This window comes from Macaca nemestrina, chromosome X (assembly GCF_043159975.1).
Source record: "Macaca nemestrina isolate mMacNem1 chromosome X, mMacNem.hap1, whole genome shotgun sequence".
NCBI lineage: Eukaryota > Metazoa > Chordata > Mammalia > Primates > Cercopithecidae > Macaca > Macaca nemestrina.
Genome location: NC_092145.1, coordinates 151,135,886 through 151,154,977, shown reverse-complemented (window position 1 = coordinate 151,154,977; position 19,092 = coordinate 151,135,886). Strand labels below are relative to the sequence as shown.

General features: G+C 46.7%; 1 protein-coding gene across 1 annotated transcript in view; it reads right to left on the bottom strand.

The window, feature by feature from the left end:
* Positions 1–19,092, bottom strand: part of LOC105478109 (G protein-coupled receptor 143) — a 42,020-nt gene that overhangs the window by 19,013 nt on the left and 3,915 nt on the right. The window contains exons 2-5 of the mRNA XM_011735100.2: positions 17,712–17,821; positions 16,322–16,416; positions 4,801–4,893; positions 2,287–2,396 (exon numbers count right to left, since the gene is read on the bottom strand). Of these exons, the coding sequence (XP_011733402.2) occupies positions 2,287–2,396; positions 4,801–4,893; positions 16,322–16,416; positions 17,712–17,821 (408 nt within the window). The remainder of the gene's footprint in view (positions 1–2,286; positions 2,397–4,800; positions 4,894–16,321; positions 16,417–17,711; positions 17,822–19,092) is intronic.

The following is a 19,092-nucleotide window of genomic DNA, read 5'->3' as shown; positions in this document are numbered from 1 at the left end:
TGTGAGCCCACAAGCAAGGCCAGAGGGGGAGGAAGCAAAGCAAGTCACTGACATTCATTCCTCACAACTTCCAGGTTGGAGTCCTCATAGACCCTAACGAATATGCATATTTTTAAACTTCTGCTTTGAAATAATTTTAGATTTGCATAAAAGTTGCAAAGATGGCACAGAGAGTCCCTGTATACCCTTTACCCAGATTCCCCTCAATGTAAGCATCTTATGCAACCATGGGGATGTTCTTCACAACTATGAAATTAACACAGATACATTACTATGAACTAAACTCCCAATTTTGGCTGGGTGCAGTGGCTCACACCTGTAATCTCAGCACTTGGGAGGCCAAGGTGGGTGGATCATTTGAGGTCAGGAGTTTGAGACCAGCCTGGCCAACATGGTGAAACTCTATCTTTACTAAAAATACAAAAATTTGCCGGGCATGGTGGTGTACGTCTGTAATCCCAGCTATTCGGGAGGCTGGTGCACGAGAATTCCTTGGACTCGGGAGGCAGAGATTGCAGTGAGCCAAGATCATGCCACTGCACTCCAGCCTGGGTGACAGAGCAAGACTCCGTCTCAACAAATAAATTCCCAATTTTATTTGAATGTTCCTAGTTCATAAACTATATTTTTAAAGGCTCATTTTCTCTGTTATAAAAATAGAGGTGCAGTGGCTCACACCTGTAATCCTAGAATTTTGGGAGGCTGAGGCAGGTGGATAACCTGAGGTCAGGAGTTTGAGGCCAGCCTGGCCAACATGCTGAAACCCCATCTCTACTAAAAATACAAAAATTAGCTGGGTGTAGTGGCAGGTGCCTATAATCCCAGCTACTCGGAGGCTGAGACAGGCGAATTGCTTGAACCTGGGAGGCAGAGGTTTCAGTGAGCCGAGATCACACCACTTCATTCCAGCCTGGGCAAAAGAGCGAAACTCCATCTCAAAAAAATAAAAATAAAAATAGTGCACACTTGTTAAAATATTGAAAAAAGATTTGATTCCTTCTTATAGACAAGTTAGAAAATATTTAAAAGTTTAGAGAAGTATGAATGACCCATGGTCCCTCCACCCAGAGATAACCACTGTTAACATCTTAGTATATTTCTTTTCAGTCTTTTTTCTATAAGTCATTTCTATTTATCAGCTAAAATCACTATTTTTGATGAGATTTTGTTTAAAAATGCTATATTTAACACACTATATTTAAATGTAGATATGCACCGGGCGTGGTGGCTCATGCCTGTAATCCCAGCACTTTGGGAGGCCAAGGTGGGTGGATCACCCAAGGCCAGGAGTTCAAGACCAGCCTGGCCAACATGGCAAAACCCCATCTCTACTAAAAATACAAAAAAAATTAGCTGGGCGTGGTGGCACGTGCCCATAGTCCCAGCTACTCGGGAGGCTGAGGCATGAGAATCACTTGAACATGGGTGGCAGAGGTTGCAGTGAGCCGAGATCACACCACTGCACTCCAGCCTGTGGTGACAGAGCAAGACTCTGTCTCAATAAAAAGAAAAAAAAAAGTGTAGATATGAAGAGAATAGCCCAAAGAATCACAATAATTTTATATTACCAATGATAGAGTACTCTCAACAATGTTTTTAAAAAGTTCAACAATCAACAGGTGATCTTCAAAGGACCTCTCAGTTAAGGCAAATTTCCTTATTCCCATTCTGTCCTTGAGAGATCTCTGGCAGCCTGAGGAGGTGGGAGGCTCACTCCAGGACACACTTCCTTGAGGGGAAAGTAGGGGCTGGACTGCAGGTCTCCAGCCCCAGCCTAGAAGTCTTTCCCAGACATGTTGTCAACGACTTCATTCCTCTTATCCTTTTCTAACCATTGACCTTGACTCATTTCCTGTGCTCCACTTCCTGTTTCCTGCCCATCTGAGAAAAAATATCAGCCAAGTGCATTATAGGACTGGAGCTGCCTCAGTACATACTCAGCCCCTTCCCCCTCCCCTCTCTTCTTCTGTTCCTCTCGCACCTCCACAGTCGTCCAAGGGCACTCCTGCAGCCAACCCAGGAGAACCCCAATACAGAAGTGAAAAGTCAACTAGTCCTGGCACTGAGCTAACAAACGATGGCACAGAACTTGTGCGGGCAGAGGCCTGCACATTTTCATTTATTGAACCTGCTTACTTTCTGAAGCTGTGATCTGCTGATGTCTCCAGAGGATGACAAATGAGATCAACTGTCCTGGAGAATTCCAGGACATGTGTCACTGTCTGAGCCCGAGGCATGGGGCCGCTCACAGTGGCCGTGTACCCAGAGAGCTTCCCTAGTATTTACCTGCAGTCACTGTCTTTTGGAACAGGATGGGGTTGGCCATGAGAACCAGCAGCAGGGGCAGGTACATGGTGACATAGTGGGGGATGGCATGGTCCAGACCCCGCTCACACCTGAGAGAGGAAAACCAAAGTCATTCTTCTCAAAAGCAAAGCTTTGGCTAAAAGACATCTACTTATCTGGAAGTCAAGATAAGAGGATGAGAATGAAAAGGGAAATGCATAAATCTGCTTCTGACTGCCCAAAGGAAATGTGAGTCATTTCTCATGTCTGGAACAAGCCGTAAATTGCAGGAGAGTAAGGGAGATCAACCATGTTTCTGTCTCAGAAATGGTAGGACCCTTAAGGCATTCCACTGGAGGAAGCTTTTAAAGGTTCCTGCTGGGAAAAGATCGGAAAGAAAAACACCCTGGGATGGGGGATTCCCTGCATTGGGTCTCAAGGAAAAAACGCAATTCAAGTAGAGACAAAGGCACTCCATTAAATAGTTAGGTTTTGAGTACTTACTACCTGGTTTTGGGCAATAACATGAATAAAATCCAGTCCCTGGGTTTGAACAACTCAAAATATGCCAGCTCCATATTTCAGAGGAAATATGTTCTCATGGTTATGGATAACAATAGTTTCAGAGGTTCTTGTCAGAGAAAAGGACAAAGATTTCTACTGAGGCGTCATAGGAGTCATTGGTCACCACGGAATGTGCTGGAGGGCCTCACAAACATATGTTACCAAGGTAACAACTCGCAGCTGTGAAATGCTTAATGTGGGAGAGAAGCAAAATGGCACAGAGGAAGAGGAAACCGAAGGCAAAGAGGAGGGAGGTCTGCTCCAGCTCAGTCAAAGAGGGAGGCGGAAAAGGGACTAACCAAACAGCCTCGTGGCCACGAAAGGGGGAATGACAAAAAATAAATTAAACACCCTTAATATTGACAGAGTTGTCAAACCAGAGGGGAAAGTGGCAGAAAATGTGAAAAAAAAAAAATCAGGTAAGAAAAATGCAATACCCGTCTCGTCTTGCCATAGGAAGAATTACTATACCACCTCTCAACACTGCCACCTTCTTTTAGCAGGCGGTTTTATCTTTAGCTAGAGGCGAAAATTCAATCTGGAAAGGCTTGAAAGGAGAAAGAGAAACAAGAGGAGAAAGAGAAGTGACTCTGATGCAAAGACAGAAATGAAATGACAAATAAGAGAGTGAGACTGTGAGCATGAAGAATGCCGAGTGCCCTGGGTCAGGCGTTGTGAAAATGAAGAGATGATTAAGGATATGATGCTTAAAACGAGCAGCTCCTAAAGACCCTGGGAGCACCTCAGGGTTCCCTGTGCACCCTGCAGCAATGGCACCCTAAAGCTCAGATGCAACTTTGCCAGGAGTCTCTGGGGTCCCACAGGCGAGGGAGAGCCACAGAAACTCCCTTTCCAACTAAGTGCATTCCGTTATAACAGCTGCTGACACTGCATCTGTTCTTTTAAAGTTCCTCAGAAAAGCAGACTGTGTGGATGGATCTACACAGAGCTCCCTGCTTGTATTCATGGTTGACAAGGCAACACCAATTTGGAGACATCCTCACTGAGTAGCTGCAAGAAGCCAGAAAAGAGGGAGATAAATTATCTATACCAATTTTTTTTTTCTGTAGATTTTTTTCTGTAAAGGAACAGATAGTAAATATTTTCAGCTTCATGGGTCACACTGTGGTCTCTGAGGCAACTACTCAACTCTGATGTTGTCGTGCAAAAGCAGTCAGACAGTACATAAAGAAATGAGTGTGACTATATTCCAATAAAACTTTATTTACAAAAACGGAAGAAGGCCGGATTTGTCCTGGGGGCTACACCGTGTTGATCCCTGGTATAAAAATCACAGACAAAGACACTGTCCACTTCTGTTTTCCAGTTTTCCATTGGAAGTTAGAGTATATATCCTTGGAAAGACCTTGGCTTTGCAACTGAGGGTTGCATGGACAGGAATGTAAACTTGAGGAAATGCCTGAGACAGTTTCAGCGGCCACATCTCGCTCTGTGTGGAGGATGGAAGAGAAGTGAGAAAGGGTAGGAAGCAAAGCTAGAGAATAAGCCCTGCCCAGGCATCCTTTTGGCCTCTTCCACATTGTCCCACACTCATTCCTAGAATGTTAAGCTCACCTGCTCATCCAGAGGAAGCTTGAAGACCAAATACTTAAAAGTGGGCATGAGAAAACTGTACCAATACAGGGGCTGGGGATACACCTTACGTGGAGGGGAATATGCGGAAAGCTTTGCGTGCATGCTTGTGTGCATGGGCGCCTATGCACACAAACGAGAAAGGCAGAGCCAGGGAGAATGACTCCAGGGTCATTCTCCAAGCTATTGTAGTCAGCCCTCTGGGGCTGGGCCGTGAGCATGGCCTCATGTGGCCCTGAGACAACGGCCTAACCTCCAAGGCACCAACTCTGTTGGTCAGGGCTCATGTATTCCCTGCCAGAGAACACACAATGAGCCAAAGATGGGGCTGTCTGGGGCACTGGAGTCCCAACTTACCTGGACACGGAAGGGTAGTAGAGCATGGCGGCTCCCTCCACACAGAGCAGGGTAGCCAGGCCCCACGCCATGATGTGATACAGCAGGATGGTGCTAGGGGACAAGCACAACAGCAGCCACAGCTCAGTGGGGCACAGAGGCCTGCCTGGAACTGCCAGGCCAGCTCCTGCGCTCTGGAAAGGTCAGGAAAATGTACACAAAGGAAAGCCCCTCGGCAGAGAGTTTCCTCGTGCTGCTGAGGTTGGTTGGTTGTTTTCCATTGAGGTGAAATTCACATCACATAAAATTAACTATTTTAAAGTGAACAATTAAGTGGCATTTAGTACATTCACAGTGCTCTGCAGCCATCACCACTGTCTCCTTCCAAAATGTTTTCATCATTCCAAAAGGAGACTCCATATCCATTAATTGGTGATATGGTTAGGCTTTGTGTCCCCACCCGAATCTCATCTTGAATTGTAATCTCCATAATCCCAAGGGATAGAACAAGTTGAACTAATCATTGTTGGATGGAAGTCAATTGGTTAGGTGATTGGAGGATGGAAATGATCAGGTGGAGGTAATTCAATCATGGGGGTGGTTTCCCCCATGCTGTTCTCGTGATAGTGAGTGAGTTCTCACGAGATCTGATGGTTTTATAAGGGGATTTCCCTCCCCTCCACCCAATCGCTCGGCTGCCTTGTGAAGAAGGTGTCCTACTTCCCCTTGGCCTTCTGCCACGATTGTAAGTTTCCTGAGACCTCCCCAGCCATGCTGAACTGTGAGTTAAACCTCTTTCCTTTATAAATTACTCAGTCTCAGGCAGTTCTTCATAGCAGTGTGAGAACAGACTAATATAAGTGATCACTCCCCTTTGCCCATCCCCCAGCCCCTAGCAACCACTAATCTAGTTTCTGTCTCTGTGGATTTGCATGTTCTGGGTATTTCGTGTAAATGGAAATATATGCTATGTGGCCTTTTGCACTTGGCTTCCTTCACTCAGCATAATGCTTTCCAGGTTCACTGATGTAGCATGGATCAGTTCTTCATTCCTTTGTTTCTTTTAATATTTTGTTGAGGCAGTATCTCACTAAGTTGCCCGAGCTGGTCTTGAACTCCTGACCTCAAGCAATCCTCCCACCTTAGCCTCCCAAATTGCTGGGATTATAGGCATGAGCCACTGTGCCCCTTTCTTTCCTCCTTTTGTTGGGGTTGGGGCCGGGGTCAGGGTCTTGCTCTGTCATCCAGACTGGAGTGCAGTGGTGCAATCTCGGCTCACTGCAACTGTCCCCTGAGCTCAAGCAATCCTCCCACCTCAGCCTTCTGAGTAGCTGGGACCACAGGCACACACCATCATGCCCAGCTATTTCTTTGTATTTTTTGTGGGGATGAGGTTATGCCATGTTGCCAGGCTGCTCTTGAACTCCTCAGCTCAAGTGATCCCCCCGCCTCAGCCTCCCAAAGTGCTGGGATTACAGGCGTGAGCCACCGCGGCAGCCCTTTCTTCCCTTTTTCTGACTGAATACCATTCCATTATATACATGGGCCAAGACTCACCCATCAATGGACATTTAGGTTGTTTCCACTGTGAGTAGTGCTGCTATGAACACGTGTTATGTAACAGTATTTGTTTGAGGTTCTGTTTTGTTTTGAGATAGTCTCACTCTGTGGCCCAGGCTGGAGTGCAGTGGTGCAATCATAGTTCACTGCAGCCTCCAATTCCTAGGCATAAGCAATCCTCCCACCTCAGCCTCCCAAGTAGCTGGGACCACAGGCATGCACCATCATGCCCAGCTTATTTTTGATTTTTTGTAGACTTTTTTTTTTTGTAGCGATTAGAGATTTTTTTGTGTTGCCCAGGCTGGTCTCAAACTCCTGGCCTCAAGCGATCCTGCCACCTTGGCCTCCCAAAGTGCTGGGATTACAGGCATGAGCCACTGTACCTGACTGGGTTCCTGTTTTCAGTTCTTTGGGGTGTATACGTAGGAGTGGAATTGCTGGGTCAGACTTTTTTTTTTTTTTTCAAGATGGAGTCTTGCTCTGTCACCCAGGCTGGAGTGCAGTTGTTGCAGTCTCGGCTCACTGCAACCTCCACCTCCCGGGTTCAAGCAATTCTCCTGCCTTAGCCTCCCGAGTAGTTGGGATTACAGGCGCCCACCACTAACCCTGCTAATTTTTGTATTTTTAGTAGAGACAGGGTTTCACCATGTTGGCCAGGCTGGTCTTAAACTCCTGACCTCAAGTGTTTCACCTGCCTTGGCTTCCCGAAGTACTGGGATTGCAGGTGTGAGCTGCCGCACCGGCCATACATTTCTGCTGTTTATAAGCTGTCGCCAGTCTGTGGTGTTTGTTATAGCAACCTAGACAAACTAAGACTGCACCTCACGGGCACAGCACTCGCCAGGTGCTCCTCCCAGCCTCCCCACTTACTCCTCTTACAGCCTCATCCCAGGAAGATGCTCCGAGGCTTAATAGGTCTGAACCAAATGCAAACACCGGGCACATTAACTAGCTGCATCACCTCCGCCAGACCCACTTCTCAGAGCCATGAGTTGCTCCTTTCAGCTGGGTGAACATGGAAACCCCCTGCGGCCTTCCTGTGCCAGTACGCTAAGGGCCAGGTGGATGTCAGGCCCGGCTGCTTTCTGCTACTTATGCTGCCCTCCAAGGCAGGCTGGCCGTCCCCGCCCGCTTCCACTTTCCCACAAGGCTGGGCCTGCCCTGGATGCCCAGCTGTCTTCACTTTGAGGACAGTCAGGAGGCCCCAGCAGTGGGATTTACCAGCATCCTGTGCTCAGGGAGGTGGAGACATGTACTGGACCATCAGCGCTGTTACTCTGGGATTTCCCTTCCGGTGCACATTCTCTACAGAAGAGGGGCCGGTGATAGGAAACACTTCCCACACCCTTAACCTACAAGATGGCTGTCAGCACGTGCAAAGGTGACATCGAGTTGAAATGAATGTACTGATGCATGCTACTCCGTGGGTGAACCTCAGAAGCAATGCTGAGTGAAAAGCCAGACACAAAGGGTGCACACATTGTGTGATTCTGCAGACATGGTGGGGGCTGCTAATGGGTGCAGGGTTTCTTTTTGGGATAGTAGAAATGTTCTGGAACTAGTAGTAGTGAGGCTAACTGATATATAACCTTGCAGATGACACTAAAAGCCACTGAACTTCACACCTTTAAAAGGCGAATATTACAGTATTTAAGTTACAATTAAAAGAATCAGAGTTGTATCAGCGCAGTATGTCTCACTCAGTGTACATTGGCTGAATGTTTATTGAGCAAAGATCATGCCTTTTCTAGGCACAGGAAACAGTCCCTGCCTGCATGGGGGTGACCATCTTGAGAGGATAACATAGAAGAATCAGTGTAATGTCCCAGCCTGTGCCCCCGCTGGGGGCCAGCCCCACAGGCCACAGCTGGATGGAGAAGATTTTACATGAAGTCAGGCTCGTAACCGTGATTAATCTAAGAGATGAGACTATGTTTGTGGTGGTGGTTGTTTTAAGAGACAGGGTTTCCCCCTGTCACCCATACTGGCATGCAATGGCACAGTGATAGCTCACAGTAACTTCAAACTCCTGAGCTCAAGCCTGCCTCAGCCTCCCAAGTAGCTAGGACTACAAGCACTCACCACCACACCCAGCTAACTTTTTTATTTTTAGTAGAGATGGAGTCTTGCTATATTGCCAGGCTGGTCTCAAACTCCTGGGCTCAAGCAATCCTCCCATCTCAGCCTCCCAAAGTGCTAGGATTACAGGCATGAGCCAACATGCCTGGCAGAGACTATGTTTATAAGTTAAAGTGGACAAACACTTGTGATAACCCAAATACATTTCCCTGAAGATGTCCTTGTCCTAATCTCTGGAACCTGTGAAAATGTTCCCTTATATGGCAAAAGAGACTTTGCAGGTGTGATGAAGTTAAGGATGTTTGAGATAAGGAGGTCATCCTGGGTTATCTGGGTTGGGCCAGTGTAATTGCCAGAATCCAGAAAAGCAGAGACTATTAGCTGCAGAGAACCCGAGAGGAGGGAATTTGAGAAGGACATAACCCACCATTGCTGGCTTTGAAGATGGAGGAAAAGGCCACAAGTCAAAGAATGTGAGCGGCAGCCTAGCCTGGAGGTACATACCTGTAACCCCAGCTACTCAGGAGGCTGAGGCGGGAGGATTTATTGAGCCGGGGAGTTGAAGGCTGCAGTGAGCTGTGATCATGCCACTGCACTCCATCCTGGATGACAGAGTGAGACATGTCTCTTAAAAAAAAAAAAAAAAAAAAAAGGAATACAGGCTCCTTCTAGAAGCTGGGAGCTGGGTGTGGCTGGAGCAGAGAGGGTGAGAGAGGACAGAGGGAGGGCCGTGTGTTGGGGACTGGGTCACAGAAGCCTCTGTGGGCCACACAGGACCGTGTCGGTTTAGGTGTAACTCTGATCTACTGGAGAGCTCTTTTCATTTATTCAAAAAAATTTTCCAATAAGATAAACCTTAAAACTTGAAAAAGACTGGGCGCAGTGTCTCATGCCTGTAATCCCAGCACTTTGGGAGGCCAAGCTGGGTGGATCAGGACCAGCCTGGCCAACATGGTGAAACCCCATCTCTACTAAAACTACAAAAATTAGCTGGGTGTGGTGGCAGGCACCTGTAGTCCCAGCTACTCAGGAGACTGAGGCAGGAGAATCCCTTGAACCTGGGAGGCGGAGGTTGCAGTGAGCCAAGATCGCACCACTGCACTCCAGCCTGGGCGACAGAGCAAGACTCCATCTCAAAAAATAAATAAATAAAAATAAAATGGAAAAAAACAGAATCTGAAAAAAAAGAAAGTTATAAAAGATGAGGGGATAGCTTAGAGAAGAAACCAGCCAATGTCTGTGACTGCAAAGTTTTTATGGAGATGTCAGAAGGGGGGGAGGAGCTGTGTTTGGGCTTGTCTGGTTTGCTCTTTCCTACCTCATCCTCTGGCATGGAAGTGAATCCAGGTGGATCTACAGCAAACCTTGACCTGAACCTGAGGTTTCCTAACAGAAGGACACGAACCTGGGGCTCCTTCTCAGCCATGTGAGCCCTCACAGCCCCTCAGCGAGAGAGGCCTTATGCCTCCTGAACACTCAGCTCACCCAATAAGCAAGGAGCTCCTATCCCCAAGCCCTCCTGGAGTCACCTCCACACCTAATAGCCAAGTCTGAATGCTCAGTCCCACCTGGGAAGGCTGTCTCGGCAGAACCAGCAGCTACTACTACGTGCTTCCCGAAAGGAGAGCGGGGGCTTGCCTTCTGCCTCCCAGCTCCCGTTCCCTGCACAGCTGGCATTCTTGCAGTCTCTAGCTTTCATCTTTGTACTTCCATATACCCCGCCCCATTTCCCCCAGGAGCTGAGACTGCAGCCTTCCAGATGCCTCAGGAAGACTGAAGATGGAGGCTCTGCAGAGCCAACTGGTGCTGTCCAGTCTTGGGTTTGCCTCTCCTGTCTGATGGGACAAGGTGGGGTGGGGGGCTGGGGCTCCATGGGATGAGTGGCTGTCCCTCAAAACTCTACCAGATTCCCAGCAAATATCATAACCCCCACCCCATCGGGACTTTAACTTGGAAGATCAGCTGTGTAGACAAAGGGATCTGAGTGAGAAAGGACATCCTTCTACAATGAGACAAAAGAAACAAGTCCAAAGAGCTTCAGGAGGAAAAGAAACGCTTCCAGCATGCTTTGCCTCCCACACTGTGACTGGTTCCTGGTGTGGCCCTCCCATGGCCTGGCTGGGCTGGGAGCGGGTTAGGGTTGGGGGTATGTCTTAGCAACGTGGGCCAGGAACTCGAAGCTTTGTGTGAAACTCAGATAACTAACGGAGAGGCTTTCTGCAAAGGGCTGGGTGTTGGAGAGTGCAGAATCTCTGCATTCCAGACCCTGACATCAGCCTGGGCCTCTGAAACCCACACCGGGGCAGAAGTCTGAACCCCAATCCACAGCAGATCAGGAGAAGTCTGCGCCCCCCACGGGCTGAAGACCCTTGGTCCTTTACCCACACTCTAGGCAGTTTCCATGCCCAGGTGTGCAAAGGTCTCCCCGGACCCCGTTTCCTTTCACACTTCCATTTTCTTACAGCAAAGAAGTGACTTCCATTCAAGACCTGCTCCAGGATCCCAAGTGCCTTCTGTTACTGTTTAAAACCTGTACATCCCACACCTCGAACCAGAGCAGTGGTTTAAGTTTTAACTTTAAATCTGTCTTAATGACATTTCTTAGGATTAGGATTAAAAGAAAAAATATTCCCGTGCCAAAGAAAATAGCTAAGTCCTGAAAGGATCTAGACGGGAATGTGAAGTTTAATCCAGCCATCCCTGCAAAGCTGGGCCCTCTGTCCTGGAATTTTCAGGAGGCCCCCAGGTCTACCAGCTGCAGTCTCTTAAAGGCCACTATCAGAATCAACCCCACCCACAGCTCTGGAAACAAGCTCTCTCTTAAAAGGAGAGGTACAGAATCTTTTGAAGCCACGCTCTCAGCCCTGGCTCAAACTATCCAGCGTGTCCCCTCCGAGGCCTCACAGGCAGGCTCCAGGGGGCAGGACGTCCGCCAGGTGGTAGGTGAGGGCTTGGTCTCCTGGGCTATAGCACTGTCTTATTTCTCTGACATCGGCCTGTTCCTCTTCGATGGGAGCACCAACTTCACTCTGGACAGATGCTTGTCCCAATCCTGGAAACCCGCCCTTGCTCTGGCCTTTGGGAGGCGTCTAGATGTTCCACATCCTTGGACACTCACTTTCTGGGTGATGGCAGGTCCCCAGAAGCCACATTCTGCCCAACACCCTTTAGACTCTAACACCCCCAACATCCTGCCTTCTGATCTCTGAGCTCCAAATGAACTCCCAAACATTCTCCTTGAAGTGAGGAGGGCTTCATGATTGCCTGTCCCAGTTTCTCAGGGCCCTGTCTGTCCACTGGGTCCAGACAGTTCTCAGACTGCCCCGTGGGACCCCATCCCTTTTCCCCTACATCCCCACCATGGGTGGAGGTGAAGTAATGCATCCTCCTATGGCAGCAGGGGGCATTACTCTTCTCCCAGCTTCCTTCCAGCACCCCGAGACCCTTCTACCCATAACTAGCATCTATAAGATCTACAGTTGCGTCAGACCTCCAGCCTCTCCAACACTGAGGGATGCTCAGACAGAGACATGCCAATCACGAGAGCTTCAGGGCCATGGTTTTATCACACTGCTAATTACCTACTCAAAGCCATATTTCCTTTTTCAAAACCTCAGTAACATAATCTGGATGTCATGAGGGCAGCTGCATGCTCAGCTCACAGAGTCTATTTCCTACCTCCTCTAGCAGCTAAGTGTGGCATGAAACTAAGTTCTGGCCAGGCACGGTGGCTCACACCTGTAATCCCAACACTTTGGGAGGCCGAGGCAGGTGGATCACCTGAGGTCAGGAGTTCGAGACCAGCTTGACCAACATGGTGAAACTCCATCTCTACTAAAAATACAAAAATCAGCTGGTTGTGGTGGCAGGCACCTGTAATCCTAGCTACTTGGGAGGCTGAAGCAGGAGAATCACTTGAACCCAGGCGGTGGAGGTTGCAGTGAGCCAAGATCATGCCATTGCACTCCAGCTTGGGCAAAAAGAGTGAAACTCTATCGGGGGGTGCGGGGGGTGGGGTGGAACCTAAGAGTGAAACTCCATCTCAAGAAAAGAAAAAAAAGAAACTAAGAGTGAAACTCCATCTCAAAGAAAACAACAACAACAACAAAAAAAAAAACTAACTTCTGGCCAATAATATGTAACTGGCATTGTATGAAACTCCCAGGACATTACTTAAAGCTGGCTCAGGGGAACACAGGCCTCTATTGCATTGTTCTCTTCCAGCTTCCTGATGCCCAGAATGTAGGTGTGATGACTGGAGCACCAGCAGCTATATTGGGCCATGACACTTTGAGGATGGAAGTCACACAATATAATAGTGATGCAGGAAAATCCAAGGAACCTGGATCCCTGATGTCCATCACAAGCGTCCTGGATTGCCTACCTCTGGACATCTTTAGCATGAAAGAAATCTCTACCAGGTTTAAGTCATTATTATTATATATATTTTATGTAGCCAAAATGAATCTTCAGTGATATACCTAATTAGCTGGCTCTGACCTTAACTATCGTCCCTGGAGAATTTTCACAACCAGGCATATCTCAGTTTGGTTCAGCTGTGTAAGAGTTTGGGAGCTAAGGTAAAAAGATGGAAGGAACAAGCATAAAAATGAAGTAAGCACTAAACTTCAGGCCAGAGAGACCAAAGTTGATGATGTGATCTATATAAGGAATGTCAATGATTTTAGAGCAGGGATCTACTGGGATTACCCAACATATTCTATAGCCTACATATGATCTCTATTTACTGATATTGGCTTTAAAAGTAAATTTATTCAATAAGTGGTGCTGGGACAACTGGATATCCACATGTAAAATAATGAAGATGGACCCATTAGTCACCTGTGCACAAAAATTAACTCTAAGTGGACCTAAATTTAAGCATTCAAACCATAAGAAAACATAGGTCTAAATCTTTGTGACCTTGGGTTAGGCAATGATTTCTTAGATATGACAAAAGCATAAGAAATCAAAGAAAGAAATAGAAAAATTGGACTTCATCAGAATGAAAAACTTTTGTGCTTTGAAAGATACCATCAAATAGGTTTAAAGACAAACCACAGAATGGGAGCAACTATTTGTGAATCATGTATGTAATATGCTACTTATATCTAGAATAAAGAACTACAACTCAATAATAAAAAACCAAATAGCCCAATGAAATAATGGGCAAAAGAGGTGAATAGACATTTCTCTAAGAAGATACATACATGACCAATAAGCACATGAAAAAAGATGTTTAGCATAATTAGTCATCAGTGAAATCAAAACCATGAAGAGTTACCAATTCACATGTGCTAGGATGGCTAAAATTAAAACAGACAGATAATAACAAGTGTTGACAAGGATGTGGATAAACTGCAACCCTCACATTACTGCTAGAATGTAAAATGGTGCACCCACCTTGGAAAGCAGTTTAACAGTTTCTTACTCTTACAAGGTTACCACATATCTCAGCAATTACATACCTAGATATATACTCAGGAATATGTGATGAAAACATATGTCCACACAAACACTTGCATACAAATGTCAATTGCAGCATTATTCCTAGTAGCCAAACAATGGAAGTAGTCAAAACAATGGAAGCACACAAAATGTCCATCAACCAATAAATGGATAAACAAAATGTAGTATAGCCTTACACTGGAATATTATTTAGCAACGAAAAGGGATTGTTTGAGTCCATTCAGGCTGCTATAACAAAACATCACACACGAGGTGGCTTATAAACAACAATTATTGCTCACAGCTCTGGAAGCTGGGAGTCCAAGATCAAGGTATGGCAGATGTGGTGTCTGGTGAGGCCCCGCTTCCTGGTTCATAGATAGCACCTTCTTGCTGTGTCCCCACATGGTAGAAGAGGTGAGGGAGCTCTCTGGGGCCCCTTTTACAAGGGCACTGATCCCACTTATGACCTAATAACCTCCCAAAGGCCCCGCCTCCTAATACTATCACCTTGGGGGTTAGAATTTCAATATAGGAATTTTTGGAGGAACAGAAACATTCAGACCATAACAGGAATGAAGCACAGATACGTGACAACACAGATAAACCGTGAAGATGTTACACTGAGTTAAAAACCCAAACACAAAAGGTCATGTAGTGTATGATTCCATTGCTATGAAATGTCCAGAACATGCAGCTCCACAGAGACACAGTAGATAAGTGGTTGCTGGGGGCTGTGGGGAGGGGGTAGTGAGGAGTGACTAATAACCAGCACTAGAGGGGATGATTAAAATGGTATAAAATCGATGATGGTGATGGTTATGCAATTCTGTGAATACACTAAAAACCACTGGATTTTAGGCTTTAAACAGGTGACCTTTATAAAGCTGGGTTTTTTTTTTTGTTGTTTGCATTGTTTTTTGAGATAGGGTCACACTCTGTCGCCCAGGCTGGAGTACGGTGACACGATCATGGCTCACTGTGCTTTGACTTCCTGGGCTCAAGCCATCCTCCCACCTCAACCTCCCGAGTAGCTGGGACCACCGTTGTACCCCACCATGCCTGGCTATCTTTTTTTTATTTTTTGTAGAGATGAGGTCTCACTATGTTGCCCAGGCTGGTCTCAAAACTCCTGGGCTCAAGCAATCCTCCTGCTTCAGCCTCCCAAAGTGCTGGGATTACAGGTGTGAGCCACTGTGCCTGGCCTATAAAGCTGTATTTAAACAAAACCAAGAACAAAAAAACCGGCAAGGAAGGGCTCCCTCCAAAAGGGACCTGAATCAAGTGGACCATGAACTTGGTGGGGGCAAATGCTTCCTGGATTTGGAGCCCTGCCATGCCATGTCCAGCTTCTCTGTGTCAGTTCAGCTCTATGTGTGGATGTTTCCTCAACATGTGTGCATCCCACCTACTATAACAGCTGATAGGTATCAAGAGCCTGTAACATGCCAGGACTGTTCTTAACCATACACACGGATTATCACATTTACTCTTTGCAGTAACCTTGTGTGGTAGGTACCATTTCACAGCTGAGAAAACAGAAGTCCAGAGAAGTTAAACAACTTGCCAACAGCTACACAGCTCACAAGTGACTGGGCATCAGTTCAAACACACCAGTGCTCCAGGTACTAACCACTGAATAACTCCCTGCCAAGCAGCCACCTCCAGCCCCAGCATTCTCAGGTTCCAGATTTAGCATGAAGTGTCAATATATACATATCCCTTGAACCTTTGCATATAATAATAAATTGTTTATGCGGTGGCTCATGCCTGTAATCCCAGCACTTTGGGAGGCCGAGGCAGGAGGATCACTTGAAGTCAGGAGTTTGAGACCAGCCTGGGCTGCATAGCAAGACCCTATCTCTACAAAAATAATAAAATTAGCCAGGTTTGGTGGCACATGTCTATAGTCCCAGCAACTTGGGAGGCTGAGGTGGAAGAATCACTTGAGCCTGAGAGGTTGAGGCTGCAGTGAACCACTGCACTCCAGCCTGGGTGTCAAAGTGAGACCCTGTCTCTAAAACATAAAAATTAAACAATAAAATTGTCTATATACATGCCAATTCTGTTTTCGTATTTGTCCAGTTCCAAATATTTCATTTATTGAATTACTTGCTTTCAAGGTTTTTAAAATCCTCAAGATTTTATTTTGTTATTTTGGAGATGGACTCTCACTAAGTTTCACAGGCTGGTCTCAAACTCCTGGCCTCATGCAGTCCCTCCAAGTAGCTGGGATTACAGGCACAGGCCACTGTGCCTGGCTAATATTTTAAATGTGCCTTTGGCCTCTTATGAAAATGAGCTGCCATGGATGTTTCTAGGCGGAGGCGCCAGCTGACAGATTTTGAATGACGGTGTCTGCAACACTACAAAATACTTTTAAATGCTCAGTGCCATCTCTAATCTTCCCTCTAAAATAGAACTAGGGCAGATATCCCATTTCCTCCGTGAATACCTCAGTCCCGCCGATCTCCGGATCACCAGATAAGCATCCACTGCATAGCAAAACAGCCACCAGAAGCAGGCACTGTACAACAGCTGGATCCACATCTGCAATTGGGAAGAGCCCTGCATCAAAATGTCTGGAAACAGGTACAAGAAGCCCAGCCCATCCTTGAGACAGCAGGGCAGACACCGGCTTCCTCTGACGTCAGGAAGCCGCATGTGACAGCTCTCGGGACACAAGTGGGCACAGCCCCTGAGACCAAGGAGGGTGTGGCCTGGGATGGGTGTAGGCATTTGGATTTGACTAAGGAACTCTGCCTTCTGCCCCACTTGTATGCAGGGAGGATGAAGTGCCAAGATATGTCATTTAAACTGGGGTGCAGGCTCAAGGGGGCTTTGAACTCGATAGAAGCTCTTGTTCTGAGGAAGAATGAGTACGGGGAGGAGGGACTCAGGCAGTCCTTCCAAAGACAAGATGGAGGAAGGGGACTCCAGTGTTAGAAACGACACAAGGTCAAGATGTCTCGCTACCGTGGGCTGAGACAGAGGCTCATAGATGCAGTTAGGAAGCCACTGAGGACAGGGAAGCGAGGAAACTGGCAATTCTGCTCCAGCACAGGGCAGTCAACACAGCATCAGGGAATGTGCTTCAAATCACTCACCTGAGCACCACCGTGACGGATGGAGCATAACATACATGTGTATGTGTGTCTGTGTATATATGATATCTATTTACTTATTCAATAATTTCTTTATATATAATTATGTGGTTTTATTTTTTGTCTGAAGACGGAGTTTCACTCTGTCACCCAGGCTGGAGTGCAGTGGCGCGATCTTGGCTCACTGCAACCTCCGCCTCCTGGCGGAGGAAAAGCAATTTTCCTGCCTTAGCCTCCTGAGTAGCTAGGACCACAGGCACACGCCACCACACCCAGCTAATTTTTGTATTTTTAGCAGAGATGGGGCTTCACCCTGTTGGCCGGGCTGGTCTCGAATTCCTGGCCTCAAGTGATCCACCTGCTTCGGCCTCCCAAAGTGCTGAGATTACAAGTGTGGGCTACCGTGCCCGGCTTATATGTTTTATTTAATATATTTAAGTATATATTTAAACGAAATGCATCCAATGGATTGATAACTTTTTCTGTGGCAGCTGGTTTTGCTTGTGGCCGCATTTAAGCAGAGGATGCATTTGTGAAGGGGAGGGAGAAACAACACTGGAGTGTCTGCGGCAGCATCCCCTGGAGGGTTTTGTTAAAACACAGAGAGGGCTGGGTTCCTGATCAGCAGGATGGGGCGGGACCTGAGAACCTGCATTTCTAACAGACTCCCAGGGTTTGCTGCTGCTGCGATTTGAGGAGCATAGGTAGGGAGGAGAGGGCATGCCGAGGGACTGGACTCACCGCACTCCCCACGCAGAAAGCAGCAGGCCAAATTTCCGTGCGGTTCACATCTGAGATGCTGTCAACAAAATTTGGGAATCCTAACCACACGGTGGACCGGATCACAACACCTAAAAGAGAATTGGATAATGCTTTGTATCTGATCCTAATCAAATCTAAAGCTGATTTCTTGCTTTGGAAAAATGATAGATACATAATAGAGAAGGAAGAGAGGAAGGAAGAAGGAAGGAAAGGAAGGAAGGAAGGAGGGAGAGAGGGAGGGAAAAAGACAAGAAGGAGGGAAAAGGAAAAAAGGAAGAAAAAAACATACATATTGGTGTGTGCAGAGAGAAAAAGAAGATTGAAATTCACAAAATAACGTTTTTTATTTTTATTTTTTTATCTTTATTTTTTTTTTTTTTTTTTTGAGGCGGAGTCTGACTCTGTCACCCAGGCTGGAGTACAGTGGTACAATCTCTGCTCACTGCAACTTCCGCCTCCCGGGTTTAAGTAATTCTCCTGCCTCAGCCTCCCGAGTAGCTGGGATTACAGGCACCCGCAACCACGCCCAGCTAATTTTTGTATTTTTAGTAGACAGGGTTTCACCATGTTGGCCAGGCTGGTCTCAAACTCCTGACCTCAAGTGATCCGTCTGCCTTGGTCTCCCAAAGTGTTGGGATTACAGGCATGAGCCACCACGCTTGGCCTGAAACTCAGAAAATAACTCTCATGGTAGCAAAACAAACGCAGGCACTTTAACGTAAACCATAGCTGGCCACAGTCTCATCCCTATTTTGTCTGTTTGTTTACTTGCAGTATGTGACTAGCAATCTGTATTTCTCAGCTGCATTTTCAGTGTCTATATTAGTTATTCCTCACATAAAAAAGAATTTTAAAAAAGCTCAATTTAGAAGTTCAAATATATAGTTCCTTCATTCTTTTTTTAAACACTACATTTAAAATTTTCACAAATTAGTTCTCAATAATTTGCCTTTAACATTTATTCTTTGTGAGTTTCTCTTGCTATTAGACCCAAATGTCTAACATCCTCAAAACGGTATGCACACTCATGGTACATATGATGGTTCTTTGTTAGGTAATGCAATATCCTTTGTTTAAAAGCACACTAGGGTCTGGGCACGGTGGCTCACGCCTGTAATCCCAGCACTTTGGGAGGCCAAGGCCGGCGGATCACTTGAGCCCAGGAGATGAGACCAGCCTGGCGAAACCCCGTCTCTACAAAAATACAATAATTAGCTGGGGGTGGTGGCATGAGCCTGTGGTCCCAGCTACTCAGGAGGCTGAGATGGGAGAATCGCTTGAGCCCAGAAGGCGGAGGTTGCAGTGAGTCGAGATTGCACCACTGTACTCCAGCCTGGGCAATAGAGTGAGACCCTGTGTC